At 37.2% G+C, this 11,082-nt stretch overlaps 3 protein-coding genes across 5 annotated transcripts; all 3 read left to right on the forward strand.

The window, feature by feature from the left end:
- Positions 1–1,183: 1,183 nt before the first annotated feature.
- On the forward strand, positions 1,184–2,064 carry LOC124461777. Its single transcript, XM_047013235.1, has 3 exons — positions 1,184–1,509; positions 1,570–1,761; positions 2,025–2,064. The coding sequence occupies exons 1-3, from the start codon at positions 1,268–1,270 to the stop codon at positions 2,062–2,064; spliced, it is 474 nt and encodes a 157-aa protein (XP_046869191.1). The 5' UTR covers positions 1,184–1,267.
- A 1,253-nt stretch (positions 2,065–3,317) lies between these two features.
- Positions 3,318–4,681, forward strand: LOC124461778. 2 transcript variants are annotated; one of them, XM_047013237.1, is made up of 4 exons: positions 3,318–3,427; positions 3,495–3,880; positions 3,941–4,310; positions 4,343–4,429. In XM_047013237.1, the coding sequence occupies exons 1-4, from the start codon at positions 3,392–3,394 to the stop codon at positions 4,349–4,351; spliced, it is 801 nt and encodes a 266-aa protein (XP_046869193.1). In that variant the 5' UTR covers positions 3,318–3,391; the 3' UTR covers positions 4,352–4,429. The 2 variants fall into 2 exon arrangements, with proteins under 2 accessions (XP_046869193.1, XP_046869192.1); XM_047013236.1 differs by having other exon boundaries at positions 3,941–4,681.
- Positions 4,682–5,779: 1,098 nt separating this feature from the next.
- LOC111519764 lies at positions 5,780–7,176 on the forward strand. 2 transcript variants are annotated; one of them, XM_047013238.1, is made up of 4 exons: positions 5,780–5,924; positions 5,992–6,377; positions 6,438–6,807; positions 6,840–7,176. In XM_047013238.1, the coding sequence occupies exons 1-4, from the start codon at positions 5,889–5,891 to the stop codon at positions 6,846–6,848; spliced, it is 801 nt and encodes a 266-aa protein (XP_046869194.1). In that variant the 5' UTR covers positions 5,780–5,888; the 3' UTR covers positions 6,849–7,176. The 2 variants fall into 2 exon arrangements, with proteins under 2 accessions (XP_046869194.1, XP_023037465.2); XM_023181697.2 differs by having other exon boundaries at positions 6,438–7,176.
- Positions 7,177–11,082: the final 3,906 nt, after the last annotated feature.

An 11,082-nucleotide genomic window follows, 5' to 3' on the forward strand; every position in this document is an offset into this window, starting at 1 on the left:
AATAACTTTTTATGATTTGGTCGCCTTGTTGAGGAACCAATTGTCATTTAACTTACATTGCTATACGCAGCAAGGCAAAGACTCATGAATGATCTTGCACATCTCACAATGCTTTTGTTTTTGTATTTTCTCTTAAGTTTTCTAGAATATACTGGCGCCAGTCTGGTATGCTCTGTCTCTGTCACTCTTTACAAACCTATATGTCCTACGTAGTTGCGTAAGAATTGAAAATTTAGTAATAAGCAAGCAAACGAACGATCAAGACGTGTTCTAGCAGTGGCAGACACAGTTCAGTAACATTGAAGTAAAAATAAAGTTAAGTTCTTATGAGATATTAAACACAGTGGTTTATTGTTCATCATAATTTGGTCCTTCGAGCCGGATCGTTGGGCATTGTTTGTTTGTTACTCATTGCTTAATAATTTGTTGCAACGTGGTTGCAATTAATTGTTAACCTCAAAGTTAGTAGTCGATAGTTCTGGCCTACTATCGAATAGACAATCGCGTGCTTATTGGAAACAGCGCGGACAAACGGTGGCGCCACTCGCCTATCGGTATCTGTTATCGATATAATCGACGAGATCGTGAGGGAATACATCTCTGGAAAAACACGCGTCTTGAAATTTTTGGTCCACACAAGCAGTTGGTATTTCATCATGGAGGAAATGAAAACATTCATAAAGGCCAGAGGAAGATTGAAGACAACCATTACCCGCATATATGGATATGCAGAGAATCCTGCACAGGATGCCGACGTCTTCGCAATTGACACCAAATTGGAAACTTTGTCCAATGCGTGGAACGAGTTCGTGAAGTCTGGCGACGAATTGGCCAAATACGACAAACTAGAGGGTTATGTGGACCCTACCGAAGACTTCGGGATATACGAGGAGAAATATCAAGAATATAGTGGAAGGCTAAAATTCGATATGGCCTATGTGCACAGCATTTGAATCATTCGACGTCGTGTGCTCGTAGTTCACAGTTCATACTAGAAACAATACTGTAACGTTCATAATAATAATGTTGATAATTATTATCAAACAAAAATCTAAGAAAGTAAGTAGTCGTAAGGATATAAATAAATGGTCTTATATAACCAAGTGTCCTTTTTCTGCCTAAGTAGGATGTGGAGTTCAGTGTTTCAATGTATGAAACCATTTTTACTTTGAAAAAAAATATAGAGAAACGTTTAGGAATTTCTGCCGGACAATGTGACATTTCGTCAACAGACGGAAATATTGCAGACGCCGATCTTATATTGGAAATGTCAGGAGTTCAGGACGGTGCAAATAACGACAGTCGACCGGTTATATCAGTCTATAACGGTAGTAATTTTGTGGGTCGGCTTGTGGTGATCGAAAAGGGCAAAGAAACTGTGTCGCCGGTAAGCAGCATGTCAGCGCTGGAACAAAGTTCAGATTCCAGCAGTGAATCTATCGAAAAATGTATAAAACCACAGGCTCAGAAACGAAAAATGAATCATGATTTACCTGCGGAGAATAAGAGGTAAGTGTAAGAAATGGGAAAACTCAATATGGTTGAATACGGCATGTTTTTGAATATTAGATATAAGGTGGACCCTACCGTGAGCGAGGAAAGCTCGGAAAACACATCATCAGGGTCCCTGTTCGATGGATGCGGAATGGTCCCATGCGATATTAAATCTCGTGCTTCTAGTTCAGATGAGGAAGATGATCAGCCAATGGACAAAGAAGCAAGCAATGATGCACCATTCGTTGATATTCTCCCGGAAAACAGGTCATTTGTTGTTGTCATCTCGGCGTCCGCCTGCAACAACAGAGACTTCTGCAAACTATTGAATGAATTTTTTAAAAGCTTTGCTGGATACAGAAACGTCGGATGCCTAAAGTTCAATAAAGAAACACCGGTTCAAGAATATAGTCGAAGGCTATACGTTGCGGCAGCAAACGAGAGTACGATGGATTGGGTGCTGGGTGTCATCTGCAAAAAAGATAATTACGAAGCTGTTCCCCTTACGGAATTTCTACATCTCTTACCAGCTCGAGTCATAGTGCCCAAAGTAGAAAAATGCTTAAGTAAAATCTTTGATATGCTCGAACGACAAAATAATGGTATACAAACATATAAATGGTCTGTTATCGATAGAAACGATTTGGATCTATGCTCCAACGATAATATTACGAAAGTATGCGTTAATGAAGCGATCGATCTATACATGGACGCTGACAGTATTGAGACTATTAAAAACAGATGCTATCAGTTGAGATATCTTTTCTGGGTAGTAAAATTCATGTTTTGCGAGTAATTGTCAAATTAACATATATTTTATTATATTTCAAAATGATCTTTAAAAAAATGGCTGTGCAAAATACCTATGAAGCCTAGTAATATCTAGTTTTTTTTCTAAGGCCTAAGATTCTCGACATGTCAAAATTTTATCTGAATATCTGCCTTTGCTATTCCGCTGGACAATAGGTGAAATAACAATGACAAAAAGCAAAAAACGAGTGCCCATTTTTCGAATGCATTCGAGTCCCACTTAAAATTTTAGTATGTAGTAATAATAATAAAAATAATAATAAAAAATAAATACAATATATTTTAGAGTTCGTCTAGTAGTCAGTGACATTTTATTTTGCAACTGATATTGACAATACTGAAAGGAAGTCCCATTGGGGATACAGTAGATTAGCAAGCAATATATTTTGCATATTGGAATTTAATTTCATAGTCTAATTAATGTTTTCTAGACTTGTGGCAATTAATTAATCAATTAACTCTTTTTGGTTAGGGTTTGTACATCTATCCCTTCACACCCACTTCGAAATTACGCATTAAATTTTTGGTGTATTGAATATTACATTCTGAATTTCTAGTTTTACTTCACCATTACTTTTATTTATTATTTATTTGCTTGATTGTTTTTAAATGTCTCAAACTGCGACAATTTGAATTTTCGCCATTGCCCCAATAGTTTAGTATTTAGCACTTTGATATTTGCATTCAATTTGCCTTCGGTGGTTAATTCAATGATTTACCCAATACAATTGCTAAATGGGATCATATATATATGAGATATTTCCATTGACGTAACATGGCTGGATAGAAACAGTTTTTAACCACAGAGGTTTTTTAAATTTTGTCTATTTTTTTACTTTTAACTATAAGGAACGTGAAACCGAAAGTTAAATCGAATGGACTTCTTTTTATGTACTAATTCAATTCAATAAGCTAAAATATGCCAGGCCAACTAGGATTTTTTAGATAGTACAAATTCACTTTCACTTGCCTACTGTTTGAGTCATTCAATTTCGTATTTCTATCTACGACATTTGAATCATTCGACATCGTGTGCTCGTAGTTCACAGTTCATACTAGAAACAATACAGTCAAGTTTATAATAAAAATGTTGATAATTATCATTAAACAAAAATCTAAGAGAGTAAGTAGTCATAAGGATATAAATAAATGGTCTTATATAACCAAGTGTCCGTTTTCTGCCTAAGTAGGATGTGCAATTTAGCATTTCCAATTATGAAACCATTTTTAGTTTGAAAAAAAAGATTGAAAAACGTTTGGGAATTCCTGCCGGACAATGTGACATTTGGTCAACAGACGGAAATATCGTAGACGCCGAACTTATATTGGAAATGCCAGGAGTTCAGGACGGTGAAAATAACGACAGTCGACCGGTTACATCAGTCTATGACGGTAGTAATTATGTGGGTCGACTTGTGGTGATCGAAAAGGGCAAAGAGACTGTGTCGCCGGTAAGCAGCAGCTTGTCAGTGCTGGAACAAAGTTCAGATTCCAGCAGTGAATCTATCGAAAAATGTATAAAACCACAGGCTCAGAAACGAATAATAAATCATGATTTACCTTCGGAGAATAAGAGGTAAGTGTAAGAAATGGGAATACTCAATATGGATGAATACGGCATGTTTTTGAATATTAGATATAAGGTGGACCCTACCGTGAGCGAGGAAAGCTCGGAAAACACATCATCAGGGTCCCTGTTCGATGCATGCGGAATGGTCCCATGCGATATTAAATCTCGTGCTTCTAGTTCAGATGAGGAAGATGATCAGCCAATGGACAAAGAAGCAAGCAATGATGCACCATTCGTTGATATTCTCCCGGAAAACAGGCCATTTGTTGTTGTCATCTCGGCGTCCGCCTGCAACAACAGAGACTTGTGCAAACTATTGAATGAATTTTTTAAAAGCTTTGCTGGATACAGAAACGTCGGATGCCTAAAGTTCAATAAAGAAACACCGGTTCAAGAATATAGTGGAAGGCTATACGTTGCGGCAGCAAACGAGAGTACGATGGATTGGGTGCTGGGTGTCATCTGCAAAAAAGATAATTACGAAGCTGTTCCCCTTACGGAATTTCTACATCTCTTACCAGCTCGAGTCATAGTGCCCAAAGTAGAAAAATGCTTAAGTAAAATCTTTGATATGCTCGAACGACAAAATAATGGTATACATACATATAAATGGTCTGTTATCGATAGAAACGATTTGGATCCATGCTCCAACGATAATATTACGAAAGTATGCGTTAATGAAGCGATCGATCTATACATGGACGCTGACAGTATTGAGACTATTAACAACAGATGCTATCAGTTGAGATATCTTTTCTGGGTAGTAAAATTCATGTTTTGCGAGTAATTGTCAAATTAACATATATTTTATTATATTTCAAAATGATCTTTAAAAAAATGGCTGTGCAAAATACCTATGAAGCCTAGTAATATCTAGTTTTTTTTTCTAAGGCCTAAGATTCTCGACATGTCAAAATTTTATCTGAATATCTGCCTTTGCTATTCCGCTGGACAATAGGTGAAATAACAATAACAAATAGCAAAAAACGAGTGCCCATTTTTCGAATGCATTCGAGTCCCACTTAAAATTTTAGTATGTAGTAATGATAATAAAAATAATAATAAAAAATAGATACAATATATTTTAGAGTTCGTCTAGTAGTCAGTGACATTTTATTTTGCAACTGATATTGACAATACTGAAAGGAAGTCCCATTGGGGATACAGTAGATTAGCAAGCAATATATTTTTGCATATTGGAATTTAATTTCATAGTCTAATTAATGTTTTCTAGACTTGTGGCAATTAATTAATCAATTAACTCTTTTTGGTTAGGGTTTGTACATCTATCCCTTCACACCCACTTCGAAATTACGCATTAAATTTTTGGTGTATTGAATATTACATTCTGAATTTCTAGTTTTACTTCACCATTACTTTTATTTATTATTTATTTGCTTGATTGTTTTTAAATGTCTCAAACTGAGACAATTTGAATTTTCGCCATTGCCCCAATAGTTTAGTATTTAGCACTTTGATATTTGCATTCAATTTGCCTTCGGTGGTTAATTCAATGATTTACCTAATACAATTGCTAAATGGGATAATATATATATGAGATATTTCCATTGACGTAACATGGCTGGATAGAAACAGTTTTTACCACAGAGGTTTTTTAAATTTTGTCTACTTTTTTACTTTTAACTATAAGGAACGTGAAACCGAAAGTTAAATCGAATGGACTTCTTTTTATGCTTTTTTTTTAAATTAAAACTATTACAAGAACTTTGAGCTTCCGTATAGAACTAATTCAATTCAATATGCTAAAATATGCCAGGCCAACTAGGATTTTTTAGATAGTACAAATTCACTTTCACTTGCCTACTGTTTGAGTCGTTCAATTTCGTATTTCTATCTACGACAGATACAATTCCAGAATTTTGAGATTCAAGAATGCCTGGGATTTGGCTGAAATTCGACATGCCTTGTTTGCACAGCATTTGAATCATTCGACATCGTGTGCTCGTAGTTCACAGTTCATACTAGAAACAATACAGTCAAGTTTATAATAAAAATGTTGATAATTATCATTAAACAAAAATCTAAGAGAGTAAGTAGTCGTAAGGATATAAATAAATGGTCTTATATAACCAAGTGTCCGTTTTCTGCCTAAGTAGGATGTGCAATTTAGCATTTCCAATTATGAAACCATTTTTAGTTTGAAAAAAAAGATTGAAAAACGTTTGGGAATTCCTGCCGGACAATGTGACATTTGGTCAACAGACGGAAATATCGCAGACGCCGATCTTATATTGGAAATGCCAGGAGTTCAGGACGGTGAAAATAGCGACAGTCGACCGGTTATATCAGTCTATGACGGTAGTAATTATGTGGGTCGGCTTGTGGTGATCGAAAAGGGCAAAGAGACTGTGTCGCCGGTAAGCAGCAGCTTGTCAGTGCTGGAACAAAGTTCAGATTCCAGCAGTGAATCTATCGAAAAATGTATAAAACCACAGGCTCAGAAACGAATAATAAATCATGATTTACCTTCGGAGAATAAGAGGTAAGTGTAAGAAATGGGAATACTCAATATGGATGAATACGGCATGTTTTTGAATATTAGATATAAGGTGGACCCTACCGTGACCGAGGAAAGCTCGGAAAACACATCATCAGGGTCCCTGTTCGATGCATGCGGAATGGTCCCATGCGATATTAAATCTCGTGCTTCTAGTTCAGATGAGGAAGATGATCAGCCAATGGACAAAGAAGCAAGCAATGATGCACCATTCGTTGATATTCTCCCGGAAAACAGGCCATTTGTTGTTGTCATCTCGGCGTCCGCCTGCAACAACAGAGACTTCTGCAAACTATTGAATGAATTTTTTAAAAGCTTTGCTGGATACAGAAACGTCGGATGCCTAAAGTTCAATAAAGAAACACCGGTTCAAGAATATAGTGGAAGGCTATACGTTGCGGCAGCAAACGAGAGTACGATGGATTGGGTGCTGGGTGTCATCTGCAAAAAAGATAATTACGAAGCTGTTCCCCTTACGGAATTTCTACCTCTTACCAGCTCGAGTCATAGTGCCCAAAGTAGAAAAATGCTTAAGTAAAATCTTTGATATGCTCGAACGACAAAATAATGGTATACAAACATATAAATGGTCTGTTATCGATAGAAACGATTTGGATCCATGCTCCAACGATAATATTACGAAAGTATGCGTTAATGAAGCGATCGATCTATACATGGACGCTGACAGTATTGAGACTATTAAAAACAGATGCTATCAGTTGAGATATCTTTTCTGGGTAGTAAAATTCATGTTTTGCGAGTAATTGTCAAATTAACATATATTTTATTATATTTCAAAATGATCTTTAAAAAAATGGCTGTGCAAAATACCTATGAAGCCTAGTAATATCTAGTTTTTTTTTCTAAGGCCTAAGATTCTCGACAACATGTCAAAATTTTATCTGAATATCTGCCTTTGCTATTCCGCTGGACAATAGGTGAAATAACAATGACAAAAAGCAAAAAACGAGTAAAATGGGCACTCGTTGCATTCGACGGCTACCGCTTCGTGCGGTTCTTTTATGGTGTCAAGAACGCGAAGCGCTCCAATGAAACCCGGTAGACTTTTAATATCACCATCGAAGTATGAATTCTACCCTCCTTTGTGTCATTGTGTTTTCTTTTGGAATGGCTGGTTTGCTATGACTTATTATTGATTTGGTCGCTTAGACCTGTATTTAATTGACAAAATTTTTCTCTTTTAAAAAATGTTCATAGTTTGCTACTCTATATCTACTATTTCGACATCTGAGTCTGTTAAATCTATGGGTTCATTATTCGGTTCTGATATATTTATCAGCTCGATTGAGTCCTTGAAAAGTTCGTGTACCCATCCGGCAAGTCTTTTCTTAAAGGAGTCTTGGCTAACAATCTACCGTAACCTACTTTTATGGTTTTTTCCATAAGCTCTACAATTTTTTTTCAAATTTGTAGTTTTGGGCTATCCAATATCTTATCCTTATATTTGCGATTTGTTTCGCCTGATTGTATCAGGAAATCAAGGAAGGGTAAATATTTTTGTAGCCTTTTTGTTTCTGTTTTATTAATGGAAATTGATATATTTTTTTTCTTTTGATAATAATTTTTTGAAATGCACTTTTATTACAATTGATGCATATGTTATTTAGATCTTATCAAGATCATTAGCATGGCTTAAGGCTCTTTTTGTTACACATTTATTGTGTAGTTTGTATGCTTTATATAACACATATGCGCTCATTATTATTACAATTACTAATAAAAGTGCATTTGTTGGTTTTAAATCTACATTCGATGACTCTATTTTATTGATAACGTTAGCAGTGGTGTCCACTGTCTTGGTATCTATTAACCCCATATTGGGTTCATTAAATATGTCATCAAACTTGCTTATTCTATTATCAAACATTCAAATTTTAAAAATTGTTTCTCTTTTTTTTTTATTTTGCTTAATAATTGTTAATTTTCTTTTGTTGTTGCTTGTCTTGTTCTTGTCTTATTTAGAGATAGTTTATTTTCTTAATTGTTTTTGTTTAATTTATCTTTTTACATATATCCCTGCCTATTTTTGCGAGTGGTTTTCAGGCCACACTCTAATTGGACAGCTTTAATGCCGCACATTTGCACGAAGTTTGTTTTACAATATATAAAAAAAAAATGTATCGCAGTGCATTAAAAAAAATTGTGCGACGCAGCGCATAGTTTTATAATTAAGTTTTGGTGGGCGCTCTTTGTAGCGCTATTGGTTCACTTGGACGCGTTCAATCTCAAGTTCAGCTGCTGATGTCCGGGGCCTATGGGCTCAGGCGGTACCGGTGCCGGTCTTCGCACCAGATTTTCCTTTTGGGGTCACGTAGCAGTGGCTACAGGTATATTCGCAATACGGCGAATATAGTGGTCCCTTGCAGTCGTTTGGGCAGACTATTTTCACTTTTGGTAATTCCTTCTCCGGTTGTGGCGTTATTTTTGATTTCGTCTTTGCCACGTTGTGTATTGTAGAGTATGGGATTTCGGGTGTGGCTTTATTTTTCTTTTGTCTACCTTTTTCTATTTGCAATTTTTTTTTTTTTATAGACACGTAGCGGCCGTACCTATCTGGTCGACTCACTCATTGAAAAATAAAGAGAAGCGTTGATTCAAAAAGCACTCGCAATCGTACTCTCGCCTCGATCACATCGCGCTCCCAAATTATCACTAAGGCCATTTAAATAATATAAAATATATGTATTCTTAACACAAAGAAACATTGTTAATAATATAAGACTTAACAAGGAAATCACATCCTTTAATAATATTGTAATAAATAAACCGGGATAAAGTAAAATTCCTACAAACTGGGGGCTCAACCGAGATTTCTGGCCCAAGACAATAAGTGAAATTTGTGTGTGTGTGTGAAGTTCGCAAGTGAACAGAAAATTGTTAAAATTGCATGCATTAACGTGTAATATATATACAAAATCAAGGTTGTTCGCGAACAAATTTCACAAGAAGCAAACACTACAAGATCAAAAATAGTGGAAGTTGGTGGACTGTACGAGTGGCGACGAGTGGACGGTGAGACGGTGAGCGGTTGGATGACGCAAGTAGAGCGTCACTAAGAATTTTGGCGCCGTTTTGGCAAAAAGTCGGCGACTAAAGTTGAGAGCGGCTCGAGAACGGTGGTGACTCGAGAGGAAAAGAGAGAGCAGACAGCAGACACGAAGTTGATGATAACTAGTGTTTACTGTGGAAGCAGACAGCGGACACGAAGTTGATGATAACCAGTGTTCACTGTGAAAGCAGACAGACAGACAGAGGAAGCCGACAGCGGACACGAAGTTGATGATAATTAGTGTTCACTGTGGAAACAGACAGACGGAGAGAGCAGACAGCAGACACGCAGTTGATGATAACCAGTGTTTACTGTGGAAGCAGACAGCGGACACGAAGTTGATGATAATTAGTGTTCACTGTGGAGGCGGAAAACCAAAAGAGAGCAGAGAGCGGACAACACAAATCGTTACGAGAAGCAGACAGCGGACACGAAGTTGATGATAATTTGTGTTCACTGTGGAAGCAGACAGACGGAGGGAGCAGACAGAGAGCACAAAGTTGGTGATAACTGGTGTTCACTGTGGAAGCGGAAAATCAAAGAGAGCGGACAACACAAACCGTTACAAGAAGCAGACGACGACGACGAGTCCAAACGAGAAGGCAGCAGACACGAAGTTGAGATAATTGGTGTGGAAGCAGACAAAGAGAGCGGACAACACAAATCGATACAAGAAGCAGACGACGACGACAAGTCCAAACAAGAAGGCAGCAGACACGAAGTTGAGACAATTGGTGTGGAAGCAGACAAAGAGAGACCAAGAGAACGAGTGGAAAACAGCCGAGTGAGTAGCGACAGCAGAGTGAGTGGCAACAGAGAGCGAACCGAACATCTGAGTGAGTTGCTACAGCGATATTGATTGGTTCTATAGAGTAGGACGACTATAGTTGGGTGAGCTGTTTAATTATTGTCTTTAGTGTGAGTTACTTTGCTTGCACGACGAAACCAGACCGGTGGCAGAAATATTGACGAAATTGAAGCGAGCTGCAGAGAGCACATTTCTAAGAATCGTCTGAATTTAACCATAAACTACCACAATTTGACCTACATTAACATAGTGTGTAAATTTTGCTAAGTCGTAACAAATTTGATTGATTGATACTAACTATACATTAAAATAGCAAACTTGTTAAGCATTATACCTGTAATTGTGTGAAATGGATTGAGGTGATATTCTAACTTTGCGTATTGAAGAGTTGCGCATTAAATTGAGAGAGTTAGGGCTAGGAGACTACAGGCCTTAAAGCTGAGCTGCAATCGCGTCTACTCGCTCATTACGATCTAATAGAAACTGAAAATGACGGGCGGGAGGCAGATTTCGCCTCGGCTAGAACAATTCGAGAAGTCCCGAACACAGATGGGCAAAGGTCATGGTTCACACTAAAAGATGTGGAGCGAAGCGTTTCCGAGTTTTGCGGTTTAGGTTCGATTGATGTTGTACAATGGACTAGGGAGCTAGAAGAATGCGCTTTAACCGTACAGTGGAGTCAGTTACAGCTCTTTGTGTATGCAAAACAATTGTTAAAGGGAGCTGCATTGTCGTTTATACGTAGTAAGAGAGATATTTGTAGTTGGGAGTCCCTGAAAGTAGCTTTGAAAAACGAATTCAGAGTAAAGGTT

Source organism: Drosophila willistoni, unplaced genomic scaffold (assembly GCF_018902025.1).
Source record: "Drosophila willistoni isolate 14030-0811.24 unplaced genomic scaffold, UCI_dwil_1.1 Seg649, whole genome shotgun sequence".
In the NCBI taxonomy this organism is placed as follows: Eukaryota; Metazoa; Arthropoda; class Insecta; order Diptera; family Drosophilidae; genus Drosophila; species Drosophila willistoni.

Bases quoted from the DNA above. Each gene is read 5' to 3' on its own strand.
- LOC124461778 (XM_047013236.1), top strand. From the start codon at position 3,392: ATGTTGATAATTATCATTAAACAAAAATCTAAGAGA. The intron at 3,428-3,494 runs GTAAGTAGTCAT...CTGCCTAAGTAG, and splicing joins TTAAACAAAAATCTAAGAGA to GATGTGCAATTTAGCATTTC. The intron at 3,881-3,940 runs GTAAGTGTAAGA...TTTGAATATTAG, and splicing joins TTACCTTCGGAGAATAAGAG to ATATAAGGTGGACCCTACCG.
- LOC124461777 (XM_047013235.1), top strand. From the start codon at position 1,268: ATGTCAGGAGTTCAGGACGGTGCAAATAACGACAGTCGACCGGTTATA. The intron at 1,510-1,569 runs GTAAGTGTAAGA...TTTGAATATTAG, and splicing joins TTACCTGCGGAGAATAAGAG to ATATAAGGTGGACCCTACCG. The intron at 1,762-2,024 runs GTCATTTGTTGT...ATCTCTTACCAG, and splicing joins GATATTCTCCCGGAAAACAG to CTCGAGTCATAGTGCCCAAA.
- LOC111519764 (XM_023181697.2), top strand. From the start codon at position 5,889: ATGTTGATAATTATCATTAAACAAAAATCTAAGAGA. The intron at 5,925-5,991 runs GTAAGTAGTCGT...CTGCCTAAGTAG, and splicing joins TTAAACAAAAATCTAAGAGA to GATGTGCAATTTAGCATTTC. The intron at 6,378-6,437 runs GTAAGTGTAAGA...TTTGAATATTAG, and splicing joins TTACCTTCGGAGAATAAGAG to ATATAAGGTGGACCCTACCG.